This window comes from Halyomorpha halys, unplaced genomic scaffold (genome assembly GCF_000696795.3).
Source record: "Halyomorpha halys isolate HHAL.00 unplaced genomic scaffold, Hhal_1.1 Scaffold412.1, whole genome shotgun sequence".
In the NCBI taxonomy this organism is placed as follows: domain Eukaryota; kingdom Metazoa; phylum Arthropoda; class Insecta; order Hemiptera; family Pentatomidae; genus Halyomorpha; species Halyomorpha halys.
The window spans coordinates 310793-332993 of NW_027113304.1; the positions used below are offsets into that span (position 1 = coordinate 310793).

Genomic DNA, 22201 nt, shown 5'->3' on the forward strand with positions numbered 1-22201 from the left:
AGTGTTACTTAAGTAACGTTTCGGTTCTTTTTCCATTTTCAAACCATTTATTATAAAGTTATCATATTATTCTCTAAAATGTTTCTTGCAAACAGCTTCAAGCTGACTTTGCTGAACATTGTAAAATTCTCATTTTCTATTATCTCTTTTTACAACATCCAAACTGATTTCCTATCGAAGCTTTTCTAAAATTAATAAAATAATTTGTATAAACATTATTTAAAACTTATGCTGTTAATTTTTAATTCACAATTAATTTTTTTAAATGCAACAGTTGCATAAAATTTATTATTTTTTTCTACATAATCACTCAATGTAATCATTATACTCGATGCAATAAATGCAATTATTTTTCTTTTTTTGTTTCAAATATCCTAAAAAACATTTTCTACGAAATATTACTTCTAAAAAATAATATATATATTATAAAACATTATAAAATACAAATAAATAAACGATTAAATGAAGGAAAATAAACTATTCAAGACTTCTAAATTCAGTGTTAAAATATTTATAAACTTTCAAGACAAAAGGATCAAATAATGACTTCTAAACAAAACTGAAGGCAGAAATACACCTAGCATATAATTCACAACGCTGAGAAGACTTTAGTATAATCCCAGTCTTAACTTTTAGACCAAGCTTAAAGCCTGAAGAACACGAAAATCCAAAGTTAGAAGTTTGCTCTAGGCCTTTGAAGTTATGAAGGAACTTCTAACCCTGTTTGTAATAAGCGCATTAACATGGAACTAAAACACTGAGTAATAGGATTCAGTATGTAACGACTCATTAATTTGTAAACACGGTAATACCAATACCTGCTAAGTTTAAAGTTTTCAATATCGGGTAACAGCACTTTCGGTTTCTCGAAACCTGAAAGCTAAGGAACCAACTTTAAAGATTATTTCTAAAGCAGAATGCAAATTTTGAGAGCTAATTAACAAACAATTCCTAAAATTAGTATTTAATTATAACAAAGGGCTCTACATTCAATTATAACTAACTTTTAATTAAGCTTAGCTTAACTAACTGATCCTGAGAGTAAAGTAGCCCAGAAGCCAGTAAAGTCCTTGGCCTTTGTAAAGAGACAGTACGCTGGTGTCCCCGTTAGCTATACCAGGAACTGGGAAACGTCGACCACAACTCAAAGGAAGGATGTGGAAGTTTTGTAGCCACTTACAAAACTTGAGAATTGAATATTACTAAATAATTAATAATAATAATAAACAAAATTAATAAAAGAAAGACATCTAAACATTTGATTTATTATATTTTATCTTAAAATAATTTTGACTATCACTTTTATAATTTTCTTTTTCTATTCTCGGATTATTAGCCTTCTTACTTTAGTTTCTTTATTTATTAATATTACATTTGTATACTAATGCTTCCAACGTTTAGGAAATATTGTCCATCTTTAGGGTCTGTTTCGAAAAGCAGTTACAAAAGTTTTTTAGTTTTAAAATTTTGCGTAATTTGCTTTTTTATTTTTTTGAATGGTTATTTTCCATACTTTTTGTGTGTTCTATTGATTTTCTCGCCATTTTTACTTTATTTATGTTTGACATTTGCAATCAATTAATAAAGCATTGCAACTAAAACACATATTCAATCAATACCCTATGTTTTTTGTGATGTGTATAGCTTTTTCTTATATCACTTTGTTAAAACTGATGCTTAATAATTTATTTCATTTTTATCAATTTCAATTAGACTTATAATAAATTTAAATTATTTTAGTAAACATTACTAATGATCAATCATGAATAGGATACCAAAAGAGTAGCTTACATGTCATTTCAAGACTAAAGTAATATACCAGTAAATGGAATATAATATAATAGTGGATGAAAAAAAAAAAATTATATATGTAATAGGGCCATGGAATAAACGAGCAAATATATATGAAGGTAACAGCAAACAATCACTTCCGATTGTTTGCAGAAGGAACAGACTCAACACAATTATTGCGCAGGGGAATCATAAAATTCAATTCCTGGTAAGAATAACCATGAGCAATGTTTTCACAGAACCGAGGAAGGGAGAAAATTAAAATAAATAAATAAATTAGATACGACAAAAAGATTAGATACACAGCCATGTATCACAAGATTGGACGCAAAACTCAATGGATTGTGTTTGTTTACTGAAAATTGAAAATAGGAGGTAAAGAAAATAAAAACTAAAAATTTTACAGAAAAAATCCTTAAATTAAGTCCTTACACGTTCACAATACATAATTAAATTAATAATCGAATCGATAATATATTTTTACTCAGTGGCTCCTAATAATGATAAATACATGTGATAACCCGAGAATGAGAAACAGATATTGGGGGCAATGAAATCAAACTAAAATTATCTCATCATCTGACTATTGTTTTAAATAATTTATTATCAATAGACTTTGATAGCACTGTTTCTTTTTGTAGATAAATATGTAATCTTCGCCAATTGTCATATTTAGACAACATCATGCAGAACAGAATCAAGTAACTGTATTACCGTAGTAACTGATTGGAGAAAAATGGATATTAAGTTATATATACCGATTAATCTAACTACCAAGATATTAAAGGGCTTATATTTTATCAAAGATAGTTCCTAAAAAATTTTGTAATATTAATACATCAAATATTTTCTAGGTACGGTTTCCTGTTTGTTAGTTGGTTTATTTCTGTAGGATGTACTCCAGTTAAGAATTAGTGTGATAATTCATGCCTCATAACTAAGGAAATAATTCTTAATTATCAATGCTTAATAAAAAAAAATTCATTAGTAAGTTATTTGATGCACGAATTCATGCTTTGTCTACTTTTAATGATAATTAAATATACTTTTGGTTTTTCAAATTAATAAATATTTTTAAAAAATAAGAAGGGAACATTTTGTTGGTTTCATCGCAGTAGTACATTTTTTTTTTTTTTGTTCAGTAAGTCTTGACGTCTTCAATGTCTTAACAAAATAACAACCTATATATAACAGTTCTATTGTAAAGATAACGGTATATCGGTAACATGATATGATTCATTGATAAAAGCAGGAGGCGTCGTCAATTATTATCCGATGAGTATTAACAATGATCATAAACATTGTCTCATGACGTGATACGGTTTCTAACTATTTACTAACTGGCAATACAAATTTATCAGGTAATTTGAGGATTTATATAACAAAGGACAATGTACAAGGATAAGATAAAAAGGTGATATTAATCGCAGAAGGGAAGACTTATCAAAAATTATGTTGATGTTTAACTTTCAGAATGGCAATTGTTTAAGAGATAGATTAGTTGAACAGATAATTTTTTCTGACTTTAGCATCTGAAATAACGATTATTTAGAATAGAAATAAAAGATTAGATAAAAAGAAAAAAAAAAACATGAAGTTATCCTAATTACTAATTTATAAAGTTTAAAATATGATAATTCAAATACAATTTTAATGTAAATATATTCATAATAATAAATGAAGACGTACTAGAAACATACATACAAATAGACGACAAAATGGAACATTTTATATCAAACAAAAACTCGAAAGTAATATTACAAGTGTAAAACAAAAACCCAAAAGTAATATTATATGTGTAAAAAAAAAATATTAAATTAGTATTTAAATTATTGATAATTTCAATTCATCACTTATCTAATTTCATGTCGTTTTCTCCCATTACTTACTTTTCTATATGCCTACGAGGTGTAAGTTACCAATTTTTTTTTTTGTTTTTTTTTAATTCATTTTTCAAATAAAAGATTTATAAATAAATAATCATTCAATATAAAAATAATAATTTTTACAAAAACAGTAAATTTAAAAAATAAATCAAACGTGAAACAGAAAATAGAAAAAAAAACAACACAAAACTGAAACTCAACTCTTATTTTCTAAAACAATAAAAAGATCTTTAAAAAAAATCTTGTAATATTGAATTAAACACAACAGACTAAAAAAAAATCTTCCTGATATTAGTCAGTCGAGAAGTGGGCACGTGAACAAGCAGTGCTGACTAAACCTAAGAAACCAGGAGGTTGGGTAATTACGATTATGACGGTCATAAAATTGCTACAAGAGGATCTGAGGGGAAAATAAAGAAGGGATATAAGATTATATTGTGTTTGAACAGGCTCACAGTGAACATATTCAGAAAAAAAAAAATTAAGGTGGAACGAGCATATTACATCGTACTAAGCTATAAATATTTGTATAATTTCCTCTTAAACATTCAATAATTGATAACAAATCAACATAGGAATCAATAGTTGGATTACAGTTAAAAAAAAAATCGTAACTGCATGAGTTAGCACTTTTATATAAATACACTTTTAAAATATTTAACAATAAACGTATTCAGTATTTGAGAAATAAAATAAAAATGCTGATACGTTTGTGTACGAACAGTTAGCAAAAAATATGAGCATCTGAACAAAAATCAGTTAATCTGAATTTTGTCAGCTTAACAATTTAGTTTCTCTACTGTAACTTTAATACTGAAAGTTTTAGATATATTTATAAGCCTGCAAGTGCAAAAGGAAACAGCTAGTTGCAACCGCATTCAAGAGACAGGTACGGACAATGAAAATGCCCCTTAACCAATCTTGATGACATCCTTATTACGACGGAGTCTATTATTCTAAATCCTCAACGGTCGCTAAAATAAAATAAGCTTATTTTCATTAAAATGATAACAGCTTTATCAAAGTAATTTTCATCTATTACACTTGAATACACAATAGTTTTGACTTGCAACACAACAAAATCATATGATAGCAAAAAATAAATTTAAATAGAAAGAGACAAATATATTTTTACGAAGCATGTTGAATAGACAATGCATTAAAATTATTTGTTAGTGGAACATCGTCCGGCGAGAGAATGTTTGCTGAGAGAAAGGTAAGAATGATAGTACGTTGATATAATAAGGCAATCGTATATAGTGATATATATATAAGATCATAACAATTACCTGTAGGCTAGGGTAAATCCAAAAGAATAAAAAATATGTAAAAAAATAACCCGACAGACGGACACACAAACCAGCAGAGAGGCGAGCACTGCACTAGAAGATATTACACCCACGGGAGAGTGGGGATAGAACCCCCACTACAGCCGGAGGAAGAGAAAGGTGGAGTCCGTACTCCTACACTAGGGACTTAGTGGACTCTATGGTCAATGGAACAAAGAACATAGTAAGTAGAATAACAATAAACAATAACAAAAACCGTAAATAGTAGAACATTGAACTTTACAGTTATGGAATTTCGTTAAATGTCAAAGTAAATAATTCCATAAAGTCGTTCAAATACTGTTTAAAAAAGATACCAATAAGAAAAATACAAGAAAAAATAATGTTGGCGCTTAATATGTAGTTTTTTCTATTTTGAGTTTTTTCTACACTTTTGCGACCGTCAATCGAACCATCTTTCTACAATTAAAAAAAAGTTGATAGAATCAAAAAAATGTTTTCAGTGTTCGCAATTCAAAACTATTTACAGAACAGTGGTGGGTAAACATCGATTTTATTTTCTTCTTAATTTTGTTTTAAATACTGCAATAAGATTAAGAAAATTATGGTTGAAAAGTGATGAACAGGTATGACAGCAAGAGAATTGAGCGGTGAATAAAATAATTATTAATATTAACAATAATAGTTTTAACAAATATAATCTAAATTATCATTATTATAAATTATAATATATAAATATAACAACAAGATAAAAACTAACATAAATTATTTATCGGAAATCTTTCCTGGCCTGTGCAGTGAGAGTAATTCTGCGCAAAATCATAATAATAATGCTTGTCCAAAAATCAATGTTTTTAACATTGCATATAACATATTTTAACATAACCCTAAAAAAAAATCTTAATTGAGCAGGTTGGTTAATTACGATAGTTAAGATTCATTAATCCTTTTATTAATAATTAATTTAATTCATAATTAAATTTAAAGCTACATAGCCTCAATTGTTTAGTCATCAACTATCCAGGAGAGATCTGGGATCAGAACACGTGGAGAACTATAACTGAAAAAAAAACACTGATCAGTCAATATCTCATTACATGAAGGCAAGGAGGTTAAGATAAGCGAGATATATGGGGCTCGAAGCAATCCATCAGGCCGTCTTTACACTACAATGAATGCCTCTATAGTTGGCAACAGAACAGGTGGGAGACCAAAAACCAGACGGATAGATAATATCAACAAAGATGCGAAAGAGTTACTTGCAGCAAGCTTGAAAGCAGTAGCTCAAAACAGACAGACGTGGAGAAGGCTGGTAGGGCGGCCTTAGACAAGGTCCGTTGACAAAATTATAGATATACATATTTGCACTCTAACAAATGAATTTTCTCAAGTATATTGTATTTTTTTGAAGTGCATACCTTGACAGTACCAGGATGGGGATATTTTTTTCAGATGCACTCGGGATGGGAAATAAATTGTTACTGAAGCAATTTCTTCAGAAGAAATGAACCTCTAAGGTAGGACATTAATAATTCACAAACAAAAGTACACAAGGTGATAATAGTAGGAATGTAGTCTAAGAACTCCATTGCACCGGTATCATTAGAATTCATCGTCATAAAGCAAATAAAGAAGAATACGAAATAAATATAATCAAATAAAGGTTTGATTCATTCTTACCTATCTTCAACAAAAATAGAGTTAAAAAAAAAAAATAATAGTAAAATTAACCACCAGAAGTACATAAGAATTCAATCGGATTTAATTGTTAACATAAAAACGAATAGATTTCCGACATTACGGCGTAAATACTATTATAACAATTTATTTACTAAAGTCATGCTTCTTGAAGTCACGTAAGGCAGTTATGATCTAATCCGAGAATCAATTTAAGAGTAATAAATGAGAAAATAATACTAAGTAGTGTGAACAAATAAAAAAAAGAAACAGGAATTGATTAAACTCTTATTAATAAAATAATGATTTTAATTAATAAGTGTTGAAAACGATGTTACACAACAAATCTGAATCCCAAGCAATGATTACATAATGGAAAACTTTTCAATACCTTCAGATGATAATGAAGGATTCCAACTGATTGTGTTATCAGCATGGATAAGCATAAAATTAGTATCAATAATAAAAAACATACAATTACATAAATGTTTAGAAACTAATGATATAAACGAATTTTATTCGTATACAATGTTTAAGTTTATAAACGTAACAACTGTTTATGGAACATTCTCCATTCGTTTTTTTTCTATGGATAACCTCATTTCTACACTCCAGTGAGTGTTACAGCGCTTTGGTCATCTTCCTTCTTCCTCATTGCACATCTCGACTATATCTTCTTATGTTACAGTAGCATTCAATGGTTCAATGTAGGGAAGAAGGAAAAAGAAGATTAGAATACCTGCAAGGGGACAAGGCGTTCCTTATCGCTTGTCATCATGAATTTTATATGTGTGATGACAAAATTAATGATTTTTGGAGCATACTGGGACCTCAAGCATTCATAAAATTTAGAAATACATTTTATATTTTAAATTATATCACACAAATAGCAGTATTTTTCTAAGATTACTAATAGTAATTATTGTAATAAAATATTATTATTATGATGAGTAGAGTTTCATGGATAATTAATAACTAAAACCTAAAATAAGAAAAGTATAATAATCTAACTAATTTTAATATGTATATTTTTGATATTTGAATATGTATAGTAAATAATAAGTTTCTAAGTGCAATTATATAATCTAGAATTTTTTGTTTAGTGATTTCAATCCTATCCTTAGGACACTTGTTTTCCTATTAATAGTTAGATTTACGTTATTTTCTTGAGGGAAAAATATTCAGTAAAACGTCGACTCCACTTATCATGTGGAAGAATTGTGATTTATTTTACAAGTAATATAGAATTTCATTCCATATTCTATCTTCTGTAAATAAAAGGCATCCAATCCCAAATATACAAACACGGTAGCAGTTACAATGACTCACCATCTAAATGATTTAACTAGTCCGCCATGTTGTTCTTACCTGCAAATAATAAAAAAAAATTAATACAGAAAATGGAACATAAACCTTATTCATATAATACAATATATTGACTAATGTTATGTTTAAGCCTCCCCCCCCAAAAAAAACAGACGGAGAACATTGAGTAGATCGGTCTTAATAAATGCTTATAGATTTTTTTTTTATTTTTAAGTTGAATATATGAGGATTTTTTGTTCAAAAGCTGATATATCCACTGCTGAAAAATGAAAATTTAAAATTCTTCACCATAAACGTAATTAATTTTAATTTTAAAATCTAAATATTCCCCAGCCAAATAGGTGGTAGAAATTAAAATTTTCAATAAAAAAAATATCTTATCTAGGTGCGATGTTCCCATACAAATTTCCAGAAGTGGAATCATTGTCTTTTAAACAGAAAACTCCCCATACATAATAATTAATAGTTAAAATAAAAAAAATAATAATAGCTCACGATGCGACCAGAATGCTATAAAACACGTTATAAATATTTTTAGAGTCCCAAAAAAAAATGATTCTAATGTTTCGAAAGAGATAAGAGATTTACTTATCATCTTAAGGATTACTAAGTACCAATTACCAATATAAATGAAGAAATGATGACCCATTTTGGATAATTGAAATCAACATTCAAAGAAGGATTTAAAAAAAGTTAGTTGTTTACCATAATTACATTAATGTAACACTTTTATTGTTTTATTGATACATTATCATGATTTTAATATAAATAAAACATACATCCTATAGACGAAGAAGTAAAGTCAAAAGAAAAACAAATTAGCGAATTTTAGTCATTTACAAAAAAAATCCAACACACCATCTAATTTGTCAACGTTTATTCAACAATAGTTAACACACAAAAACTTGATATTTAAAATAAAATACCATTTTCTGAAAGATCTATTTTTATTCTAAATAAATATTAAAAGAGTTATTAAACCATCAAGTTAATAAACAGAAATGCAAGCAGACTATTAAGATAGAAGCATTAAATATACCATCAGTTGAAAATAATGTTCACCTGCCAATGTATTCATTCATAAATATCGAAATAGCTGTAAATGATAATGATTTAAAATGTTACACTCCACTTTCTAAGAGAACAAACTAGTGCCCGAATCGGATTAACAAGAAACGTTCAGCCATAATGGACATACTTTATAACGAACGTATTCGAAACAAGAAAAGAAAATAAACGACAAGAAAGGGGTCTTAGAATTATCAGGTCAAGGAGATCTTGGGTGGATATACACCATTAGAACATATGTATAGTTGTTAGTACTCTCTATATAATATATTATAAATTCACATACATATATATAATTATATTTTATTTTATACTTATGCATAATATAATATACATATATACTACAAAAATCCTTATACCGAAGCCGAATTATTAATCTGCATTATTTTTTTTTAACTAAAAAGAAACTAAGATTAAACACAAAATATTAGAAATTAATGAAGTATATGAATGTAAAATTTACAATAAATAAATATTTCTTTGACTTTTTCCTAATTATAAATTATTGTTAGAAGCATGATAGTCCGGGAGCCAGTGACAAAAAACAAAACAAACAAAAGACTAAGAAATGATTTAATATTAAGGTTTGGGCATTTTAAAATCAACCTTTTAGATATAATCTTCTTTCATTTTCGTAAAATGTGTGATAATGTCAAAATGTAATATGTGTGTGTGAGTTTATACAGGTAATTACACTATAGAATAATTGATAGTTAATAATTAATACTGAGTAGTATACTTGTGATATTAAGTATTTTTATCACTCTATGTCAGCATGAAAAATATTTTAGAAGATTCTGTCATTTTAATACATTGGTTGAAAATGATTTATTTTGAAGTAGTTGATAATTATCTTCTTCATAGTAATAGCAGTTTCTATGATATTTACTAAAATAAAGCCAGAAAATGTTGATATACGATGATGTTTATCATAATTAAAATGATGTTTTTTTCCCCTATTTTTACACTACATTTTGAGTTGTATTTAACGTACGCACATTTAGAAGGACAAAACATTCAGTAAATGAAATCAGCATTATAACAGGTATGCCTAATGTTTTTTGTACGATAGGTAGTTTAAAAAATATTAAGTAAAAAATGGAAAATTTCAGGGTTTTTCATGAATAATATTTAATCTCGTATGATTAGTATTTATAATGTAAATCTAAATCCTAATCATATAAAAAAATCATAACTATCTGATCTTTTGGGTTTATTTGTTTCTTTCTTCCCACCTATTCCTTACACTGAATCGTATTCACACGGATACCATTTTTTATTTTAGGTATGTGGATAGGCTGATTATATAACTAAACCTTAGTATGAAATAAGCCCTTTTTTATTCAACGGTTCCTAGATTAAGAGTGATATCTTATTGCATTTAAACATATAGGTTTCCTTCATGTTAGACCTAACTGACAAAAATAAATAGGCAAGAGCTGAAGAAAAACTTCATGACAAGATCTCAGCAAGTAGAAGTTAAAAACTTCAAAAAGGATTTTGATATTTCGGGGAAAAGAAGCTAATTGAAAAAATCACTCTATATTGCGAAATCGAACATAACGAGGGATCCCAAAATCAAAACTACAAGGAATTTAACATAGATTTGTGAAGTAACAAATTCATATATTTATTAATTTATCAAGTAAAAATTATAAATGGACTGTAATATGAAACGATAAATAATTTTTTTAATAATAAATAAGTCACTACAGAAAAACATTACCCAATCAAAACCACTCAATAACTTCACTAATTTTAATTAATGATAATAGTCCAAAGATTAATTATTAAATAAATATATATCTTGGTAAATTATTAGGCGAGATAATCCCACAAGAGACGAAAAACAAGTCAATCTAGTAGACGGTTATATAAAAGGGAGGAACAGGCAAAAACAAGTTGAGACAAAAACAAGCAAGCAGCCTGAACTAACACCCCAACAACCTGATTGGTAAACATTTAATTTTGGATTCAAGAGTAAATATCATGAATTTTATTAGCTTATTCACATTCGCACATTCTTAATAATGTATATTTGATAAATAGAAAACAATTTTATGAGTATGTGTGTATTCAACAAAAATTAAGGACCCCTCACTTGATTCTGTATTATTCCAGGCAATAGCAAACAAGGAGTGTATTGTCTTAATATCCTACTGTTTGCTATTGGATCAATGACCAAGTATATAGCTTACTATATACCTTTCAATTTTGAAAATAATAAAATTCAACATAAATGTTCAGGCTTATCTAGCTTTATCAGTTATAGGATAAGAATTATCTTGAACTAAACCAATAGTATTTATATAAGTACAATAGTTCCTGTAGGAAATAGCAAGATCTGCTACATAAGCTCTATGTTGTAAATATAAATCTCAATTACTGATTTAGGTCAACGCCATAAAAATTAGAGAAATTACAATATCTATATACCAATGATTATGGGTGATAATGTAGAAAATAGTTATCTTGTATACTTTAACTAATGAAAATTTTCTCCTACAACTTAATTTAAAACTATCACGAATTAATAATTATCTATATACGGTCATTAATTTATAAAAAATTATATGATAAAATTAACTAATAAATGACTGATGTTTTGAATAATTTTTGAAAAAACAAAATAAAAAAATAATATCGAGTATAAATTTTAAGGACAAGTTGTATGTGTAGTTCTGTGCTTAAATTTTAGGTCACTTTTTTTATAAAAAATAATTTTTCATATTTTGAAGTCTCCTGGGTTGATGTTGAGATAACAAAAAGTTTCGACTCCTTTTATTTGGGTTTATGGGAAAATGGCGGTGGTAAATTGTAAAATACAAATAATCACATTTGTAAGATGCCAAATGTTTTTTTTTGGCTTAAAATATTTTACCACAAAGTTATATTAAAGTACACACGAAGCTATTTATAAAAACGTAAAATTCCGTTCTGTACAAATAATAATAATAATAATAATAAATTATATAATACCTAATAAATTTAGGAAACACTGGAAGATGATTTTTTCCGTCACATTTTATATTTTCGGTTTTATCCACTGAATTAGAGGAAGACATTTTTATCTCTTCCCTTAAAGCATACCGGTTTCTTTGTAATACTAAGGACTTCCTTCATTTTACCAAATGAATGAATTACTGTACAGAACACTTTTCTTAAATCCCAACAGACCACAGGGATTAGTGACACTAGATATTATTTTTTGAAAAGTGACAGAACATTCGTCCTGGCTCAATTTCCAATAAATAGACTAAAACTTTTCTCTATAACCTTCAAATAGTAAAATGAAGGTGTAGGAATAGAGGTTTATTACATATTTTTTCTGCTCAACTATAGCTATTTATTTACTTATTTTATTATATCAGCTGTGGATTGATTCTTAAGTCATGAGAGCCTCCTGGGGGCATCCTTTTTAATATAGCTATCGGATCCGTCAATGGGTTGGGGAAAACCCCATGAAAATGAATTCCATAATAAGGTATAATCTTTGGACAAAAAACATTACTGCAAAGAATGAGTTTTTTTTCTACATGGAAAATTGATTTTAATGGTTCCTGCTTAAAACATCTTAATTTATTCACCATTAGAAAATCTTTATCAAATCATCAAAGAAAATTGGACATGACCAACAGGCAAACGTTGGTGCATAATTGAATACATACATGCACAAATCTCTATTCTGTAATACTGCATAATTATTCGAGAATTATACGGGAGCTAGCCTTAACTCAGCTGAAATTTTAATATTCATGGTATTAGAATGAACTAACTGCTCCCAAATTCAATTATACAAATTATACATCTACAAGTAAAAAGTAAATGCCGAGAATGAGAAGAACAAAAGGGACAATTAGATTAAAAATACATGACCTCATACGACCATGGGAGTGAATGTCGAAATTTCAGAGTAATTCCAATAATAGCCAGAAACAATGGCAAAATGTCAAAAAGAAAGCTGAATGAGTAAGGTTCTAAATGTATCTACTAGTGGCCACAAGTATTTTTTCATTACTGTTTAATGGAGATTAAAACAGTTTAAAATAAATTTTAAGCGAAACAAAACAACATTTCGCAAATTTTAAAATCTATATCATATATATTCTATATCATTTAAAATCTCTCAATAGAAGGAGGTTTAAATCTTTTTGAATACCAAATTTAAATAAACAGTTATTAAAACGCGTTCAATTTCGGACCTTCGAAAGTAGTGAAAGATTGATAAAATTTCAAAATTTGATAATTAATTGAATTGTCATTATTAGTTGGTTATTCAGTAGTTGGATCATACAATTCTACTGTTTATTTTACCATATAGATTGTACGGTGTAGGTGAGGCAGAAAAAAAAGAAACGAAAAGGAAGAGAGAGAAAATTTACAGTGAAAAAAGTATAGACATGAATGAAAGTTATTGAAAATCAAAACAAAAAAAATCACTCATGGTTTTACAAAGAATAATAGTGTATAGTTAAATTTAAGGGCTGAAAGGATTATTCTCTTCAATATCCTCGGCGTCGGCGGCGAGCTAGTCTTCAGTCCCTATGGTATGAGACGATCTATGGTATCAAATGAGGGGTCTTACAGATAGAAGCGGCGGGGTAGTCCAGGAGCTTCTAGACCTTTATCTGCTGGGCGTACACCGGCGTCTACTGTGAAGTAGTTGGAACTTCCACCTTGTCCGGTGGGGTTTAAAGACAACAGCGATGCGTCCAGCATGCGTGGGAGTGTGTCTAGTGCCCAGGCGGGGGAAAAAGCTCTTTAGCGGCAGCCAACTGAATTATTTAAATTAAATCATGTGGTTTGTGGAATTTCGAAGACGCTTGAGCAATAGCGCGAAAATTGAATGGAAGTTATCGACTACTGACCATTGGTAGTCCGCAGGGCTAGGAGCCACCTCTTTACCACCATAATTTACTTAACAGAATGATGTTTTCAGGAATTTGCAGATATCCTACTTTGGACTTGAGCAGAAAATATGCATATTTACAATTGGATGATCATTAGGCTTATCCTGAAATAACCTCGATGGCACTTTTACAAGAGATATTGTTAGTTGTATAAAGTTATTATAATTTAAGTACGAGCTATCTATTTTTTTATTTACGGACCAAAGGCCTAAGTAATTGTTTAAATATTTATAGTACTTGATACTGGGTTGAGATTTATACAACGCTCTAAGATGTGTTACGCTGATAATTGAACAACTCGAGTCATTCCTAGTTCACATATCGAATTCAACAGAGCATGATCCATTTTTCTAACCAGAAGGAGACCGAATAAAACGACCAATGGACAAAGGAAAAGCGATGGCCTTGAATTACGAACTAAGCCCGAAAAGATGTTTGCGACCGGAATGCTAGCACCAATAATCGATTGGATTCGCACGATTCCCACCGACGCCTCGCGGCTTTCATGATCGGCCACTTGACCAGAGTCCTCTCTTCAAGATATTTCTGACTCAGTAAATCCAGAGAGTAAAAATAGTAAACTCATTACGACAATGGACATTGAGACGAAACATACTTTATATACTATGAGGAGAGTTCGTTCAGTTTCATGTTCAGGAATTTCATGTATTAATCGGTTACAATTATAGCTAAGCTTACAGCAACAGAACAGAGAAAAAACTAATGAAGTGAAAGTAATTTTTCAAATTGTCCATTTAAACGACACGTCTTATGGTCTGGATCGATTAGCATGAAATTGTCCGCATGTAAAGAAAGGGATGGTTTTTGGTCACCGAGGAAAGATTAAATTTCACGGCACTTACATTCAACCAACTACGTAAGTGGATATAAAAAGGTTGACGTAGACAATGTTTTAAAGTAGTCGATTTAATAGAAAGTTATTTTCAAAAGGTTTTAAATTATAAACCATCTGTCTCGCAAGTTTATGAACCAGCCAAGATGATTTATCAATTTAAATCGTTTATAAGACTGAAAATTGACTATTGATTATTTTTATTTGATTAAAGCATTAAGTAATAAGCTTGAAAATCATCAAATTAGTAACGCAAATGCTCAATGAAAACTAATATCACGTGTATGGACGAACCTCAAATACAAAGTAATTGAAGACTCAATTTGTGACCTATTGTAAAGTTTGCTATAAGAATTAAGGTTACTAATCATACCCATCACAAATGACAACTTCTTTGATTTTTTTAACAAAGAATATACCTATGCCCTGAAGTAACAAGCAACTTCGCTAAGTTAAATTAAGTTCCAAGTAACGCTGACTGCTTTTATATCTACAAGACTTCCGATTCGAGTAATAATAAAAACTATTCAATAAAGTTAGTATTAGAAATTTTATTTATTCCATATAATTTATGTTTAAATTGATAAAGTTTTAATTTTGAACTTACTTATTGCACTGACCATTATAAAAACTCATTATTAAATATTAGAATATTTAGTGAAAAATAAAATTATTTGATACACTTCAATATTAACCTCTAAGAAATCATCCTCAGTATTTTTTTATATACATTTTTGGAAACTATTTTAGTACCTTTATTGACCGCTACTCGAACTATCTTCCTACTATATATAGTTTTCTTTGAACTAGGCCATTCGCACACTAGGCGAGATAAAATCGTAACGAGATAGACTTGAAGTCCAAGCGAGATAAAATCGAATTGGATGCGAGTGGTTATTGGACAACCAATCGTATTCAGTTCGAAACTCTATTGCTCCATAATTGGTTACTATGCAACCAATTGCATCCAATTAGGTTTTATATAGTTTGGACTTATCTAGTCTCTTGTAACTTCTCTTTCGATTTCTGACTGTTTTCTTATTATTTCACCATTATCTATTGTCTTTATTAATTAATGTTTTTTATTTTATCTTCTATGCGGTACAACACGAGGAGGCCCCTCACCTCCGGACTTAAAATAGCTCCTTTTTAGAATGGATAGCTCATATATAACATTAAACATAACAGGTAACCTTAAAATACCAAAGGTTGTAAAAGGTAAGACCCAACACGAATTACTTTTCTTTTTCACAGTAATGCACCTATTAATTCACTTGTCATTTCTGTTTTAGAGGGATCGGGGGAGGCCTCTTGTGTGTAGGGCTTTAAAATTTATCTGTTTATGATTTCTCATCGTTCTTTATTATTCTTTTGTTGATTTTTTAATGGGGGTGGGGGAGGTACCACAGTGAGCAAACTAATGTTTTACAATGTTCTGGACCCATGTGGGAATCTAGCTTAAGTAGATAATAATTCATTCTACAACAACTTGACGGAGAACATCGTGGGGTACACCCTGTTCCTATAAAGTGAGAATTTTCAATTTCTACTACTAGGCTTTAACTCTTTTTTGGGTGGGAGGGGAGGAAAACCCCGATTCGGCGTAATCCAGATCAAATCACATCTTTGCACATTAGTAATTTCTAACCAAACACTGAACCAGAGACCCCATACAGGTTTAATTTTTTAAAGATATTTTTATCTTCTAATATATACTGCTAGTTATCCTAAATCCTTCCTCTTTATTCCGTCCTTATCTGTACTATAGTATTTGGCATAATAGCAGTCATGTTTATGTTCATCACGGCTTTAGAATTTTTTTTTCAATTTTCGACATTTATATACTGTTATTCTTTCATTTTTCATTATTTTTTCGATGTTGAATACCTGAAGATGACCCACCCACACGGTTAAACCGAAACATCGGCTCTCAGAAAAAATATACCCAATAAAAAACTTAGTGTTTTATATTAATCCATTAATACCCAACAATAGACATCAAAACTGTGAATAAAATATAATTTATAATCAACATTAATAGATTGAAAAACAAGTTTTAAATTTCTGGTGACACAGAAAAATCATATAATATAAGTTTTAGGAAACCTTGGGCGTACTATTTAAAACAAAGAAATACTAGAAGAAACCTCATAGATATTTCACGTCATGGTCGAATAAGTTCCTAGGAGATATGACTCAGCACTCGGCAGAACCAAACCGAAACAGAAAAATAAGACTTCACATCTAGATCCAGACTGGAGCTGGGAGTGGTGCACTCCGTCACGTTCTGTTAACTCGAGCAACTTCCCATTCACCCGGTTAATGCGTTCATTTCCTATCCTATATGGAGGAAGCCATCATTCCGCGTTAAATACCGAGGCAAGCAGGATACATAACCGTACCTCTAAATATGTAAGCAAGTACTGACGGAAAAAAAATAGTTAACTTTTGGCCTTATTAATGTATAAACATTTTACAAACATCTGTTCAACTAGAAAGGTAATATCTCTACTTTGTGAATTAACATCAAGAGTAGATGCGCATATTCCAGTGAAGCATTGCTTTTGTACGATATTCGAAAGGATATAACGTCACCTTACTGTCAAACAACACTATCTACAGAAGTGTATTTATGTAGATAGTGCTGTTTGACATTAAGGTGGCGATAAGTGAGGCAGGGATAACAGACACATGGACTCTTGAAAAATCTCAAGCGCATTTAAAGATAATAATGGCCATGAAGATCATTATTTACCTATCTCCTATATATCAATACAATATTCACTTTAGTGTAGAGAGCCAACCCAGTAATAATTGCCTATTAAATAAGGCAATACAGAACTTTGGGACAGTAAGAGTAGGTTTAGTTTTTAATAAATTATTTTTTTAGTAATATATAGTTGACTTAGACTCTTAAATTAATAGTCGTTATTACTAGATAGTAAATCGTAAAATATCTTGAACTAAATAAAGAAGAATTTATTAGTGAAAGATTTAGAATTACAGTTAAGTATCACTACAAGTACTTGATATAGTATCACTGTCAAGTGAAACCTTTTTTAAGTAACTTTTTCAATTTCAATTGTGACTTTTCCCAATTCAATTATTTTTCAGAACTTTTACCAAAATAAAAATATAGAAAAATCAGAATCCATAAAAACCTACTAAACTATTCCGTTATTGAAGTTAAGTCCAAAAATATTAATACATTGAAAAACGCAAACGTGATTAAAAAAATAGAACTAAGACCATCTACATACCAATGTCTACTAAACAGTCCGTATATCCAATTAAACCTCAGAACTAACATTAAGCCGAAATATGCATGAGCGATCGAATATCAGTACCTCCCTCCAAAGACATAATAAATGATCCCTATATCTAAGAAAATTTAAAAAATGAATGAGAATGCCCGACTGAAAATTCTGCTGTAAATTAAAATAACCCGTCTAAGAAAATCTAATAAACGAGTCCTGAATAAATTTCCTCCGCTCTCCGTTGGAAATCTTTAAGGAAGTTGGTTGATTAAGAAGAATGAAGTTGTCCGTTATTAAACAATCTTCCATTTTCCTTGCATTGGTTTCACATCAAACTAGAAAACTAATTGACAATGGATAATTCCATTATTTTAGTACAATGGTCCATATTATTACCACGTTTTTCTCAATATCTGATTTAATGTCAAGAAAAACAACAATTAAGTATAATGTTTGTGTTATAATACAATTTTATTTTTTTATAATAAAACATTATAACATTTTATAATATAAACATTAAAATAATTTTAATTTTTGTGTAATAAAACAGTACAGTGTAATCTCCGTAATACAAACTTTTTTGAGCAAACACAGCTGACAATAACAACACTTTAGCACTTTTGTTATCAAATAAAAGTGGACATGTGTAAAGGGCATTTTTAACTTCCCAATCTACAGGCATTGTAATGAAATAATTGTAAAAATAAAAATTTATTTTTATTTATTTATTGCTATGTACAACTGTACAATATAATACAATAAAAAATAAATAAATAAAAATGGAAATATTTGTAGTTTTGATATCGGGTAATGTAATTCCTATGAAAATGTTCATACTATATTTTGTTGGAATAAGAAATACAAAATAATAACTATTGTATAAATCATTCGATCGAGTAAAACTAATTTAATTAATAGTAGAAATATGTATGATACAAATTTTATTTAATTTATTTATTTTTATCACGTTGTAAATAAATCCATACAAATAGTATTTTAATTTTTTTCACTTATAAATGAACCCATAGTTTCCATTCCATTCCCATAGTTTTAACAAATTAAATCATCACTAAGCACTACTGAGGATGTAAAATAAAAGCAAAATAAGTAGCTGCCCAAAACCAGCGATGTTATAAGGCTCAAAGTACCTGAACAAAAGGTTAATAAATAGGAAGAGAGAGAATATGAGAGAGAGTGATCATTTTTCACAATACTTTCTTAATTCCAAACTTTTCAGGAATCCTAACAACCCCCCCCCCCCGCAGCAATTAATTCGGATTACTGAAATTACACAGCATTTGGTGGGAAAAGAAAAGAAACTGAAATAGCTTCATTTCATTTATATTTTGTAGCAAGATACCCCATTACATATTAATTGCTTAAAATTTTTTTAAAATAAAATTTAGCATTACTTTTTGTACAAAACAGGGTTTTAAAATATTCAATAATTAAATCAAATATATGAATTTTGTTTTATTCTCAATTTTTACAGAATTCATTGGATCTCTATTAATATTAGCTTATTATTATTTTTCAGATTGAAACAAGGTAAGGACTTATATGTCATATATGTATATATTCCATAATATCGTAAGATATTTTGGAAATTTGAACACCGGATGAAGAAAGGATACCACCAATGTACCCATGCCAAGAAGAGAGTTATTGATTTAATTTAATAAATGAGTAATATAAAGTTACTTGACAACCTATAGAATTAAAGGCATTCGGTATTCGAAAACTACTCGTACAACAAGATTTCTCGAAGAGAAACTGATACCCACCCATAATTATCCTCTCTGCGCTGGAACGAACCGAAGGTGGAAGGAAAGCAAGAGGATTTCGTCGTAGTCTAGTTGCAATGCCCCGCAGATGCGTTGGCGACTTTCGCCGGAAACACTTTTTAAAAAAATCATATGCCGGACCGGTTGTAAACTCTTTAATGGTGGGAACTGCGGGTTCTTGCTGAATACTACAGGAACTACGGACCGGAGAGCTCCTCTTGTTCTAGATTTATCTCTCGCCTTTCTCAATCCATTAACCGACATTTTCTTTATTATTCTACCAAGTTTGAACTTAAAAAACAAAACAAAAAACATTTTAAGTGACTATCACAGTAATATCAGAACTACTATCTAACTCTATTATATACGGATTTTTTTTTTATTTCTGATCTAGAGAGAAAATAAAAGGAGAGAAGTTTAAATATGAAATTATAACAAAACAAACAGAATATTAAAATGCTTGAGAATCAATTTCACGAGTAGGTAATCTTTCATATAAAAATCTTAATGTTTTAAAATAGGAACTTCCCTAGGAATATAGTCAAAATAAAATAGGAACACAGTCAATTCTGATTCATAGATTCTAATAAGGACCATGAAACAACTAAATACAAATGAAATGACAGATTATGTCAGATCTTAAACGAGAGAACTGATAACGCAATACTCGCTTGTCATGATTTTTCTATGAATAATTTAAGGATTGCAGAACACTTTTCAATGCCAGAGACTGACAGTTCAACATAAAGATGAAAATAAGAAATATAATACACCATAAACTTGTAAAAAGTTGTAGAATAATTCCCCCCCCCCCTAAAAGTACTCCTAAAACTAAGAAGTTTCCTTCCCAAAACTATATGAGTGTTACAAGGTTTTCTTTTCTTCAAGCAAGAGTAAGAGGGATGAGGAATATTTCAAATCAACCCACCAAGGGTGGATTAAACCACTTACACATTGCGCCAATACACGTCAGAAAACACATTTCATCCTAAAATAGAAAATTAAAAAAAATATGAGTGAGTTAGAAGAAAAGGGGTACATGTGATGATTTTGCTAGTTATATTTTTCTTTGCAATCTACCTGTGCCTGAATCAAATTTAGGCTATATTATTGGTGAAATTCTGTGTGTGTGTGTGTGTGTGTGAGAGAGAGAGAGAGAGAGAGAGAGAGAGAGGCAGAAGACTTGGTGACCGAATCTTATCTTGACAGAATATTAAAATGTTAGGAAGTTTAGAACGCACCGCTGGTATAGGGTTGTCCTAAGGTACATCGGGGGGAAAGCAGGCGAAAAAATTCTAATGCTTGTCATAAGCTAAAAGTTATTTATTTCAGGTAGTTTTATGAAAAGTATATTCTAATTTTTCAGAATTACGGGACATATGACAAATGATATATTTGCGTAGATTTATATTCGTCAAAGTATATTTGTCTCTATCAAGACAAGCTTTTCAATCTTCCACTGGGGCAGAAAATTTGAGTTATCACGAAACAGAGATATCTATAACTGATGCAATAAATTAATGAATTTAGTTAATTTGAGATAAAATATAGTGTAGAGCTCTATATAGACAGAATGATTCACCCTGTTTCTAAATTGCATACTATATGATCATGATGCTAATACCTTCATGTATGATAGAGATTCGTTGAAAGAGCCCACTCTCACAGAGAATACAGCAACCATTCATTTTGAGGGATCCTTGAAATCTATGGAGTCTTGAGGCAGAAAGATCGCGGACGCCGAAGACATTGCGGAAGCGGTGAGAGCAGGACAGATGGCCTGTAGATCCGGCAGGTAAGGTACCTCCTAGAAGTTGAAACCGTTATCCAGTCCCGCAACACCGGTAGCGTAAGTCCCTATAAGGGCTCTTAATCCCCTTCTGTCGCTTTTCCCTACCTTGTTTATAATCATCAATCGGGGTGAGGGTTTTTTATTCAGAAGAATTCAGCCAGCTGAAGCCCAGTTGAGATTAATGAGTAATAATTGTGGATATATAGCAGAGGAATTGATGATCAATTAAATAATATTTTTACGTTTGGAACACATAATTAATGAAGATATAATAAAAAAAAATTAGCAAGTAAGAAGGGAAGGGAGAATTAGTCATCATGACCTTAGCACGGAGATATTAAAACCACATAAAAAAACTTTGCAATTTCCAATTAAGAAGTATAATTAAAAATATATAATGAAAAATATTAGGGTGTCATAAAATGGTAATAACAAAAATAATACCACCCTATTATGGAGAAAATGTCAAGAGTCATGGAGGGAAAGTTGGACTGGGTCTATGAATCATCAGGGAAGAACAGGCTCTTCGGCATTTATGCATTCAACTCTACAGCCTTGAGACCGGTTT

General features: G+C 29.8%; 1 protein-coding gene and 1 long non-coding RNA gene across 15 annotated transcripts in view; one reads left to right on the forward strand and one right to left on the reverse strand.

Annotated features, from left to right (window-relative positions):
- Positions 1–22201, reverse strand: part of LOC106682411 (serine/threonine-protein kinase MARK2) — a 308181-nt gene that overhangs the window by 92959 nt on the left and 193021 nt on the right. The window contains exon 1 of one of the 14 annotated variants that reach the window (XM_067050877.1): positions 7973–7990. The exons of 12 other annotated variants lie outside the window; for them this stretch is intronic. In XM_067050877.1, the coding sequence (XP_066906978.1) occupies positions 7973–7975 (3 nt within the window). In that variant the 5' untranslated portion in view covers positions 7976–7990. Of the gene's footprint in view, positions 1–4966; positions 5092–7972; positions 7991–22201 lie in introns of those variants that run through there. One more of the 14 variants, XM_024360726.2, reaches the window with a different exon arrangement.
- On the forward strand, positions 4806–19706 carry LOC136796624 (uncharacterized). Its single transcript, XR_010844377.1, has 3 exons — positions 4806–4893; positions 5024–5189; positions 19595–19706. It is a non-coding gene; the product is annotated as an uncharacterized lncRNA (long non-coding RNA).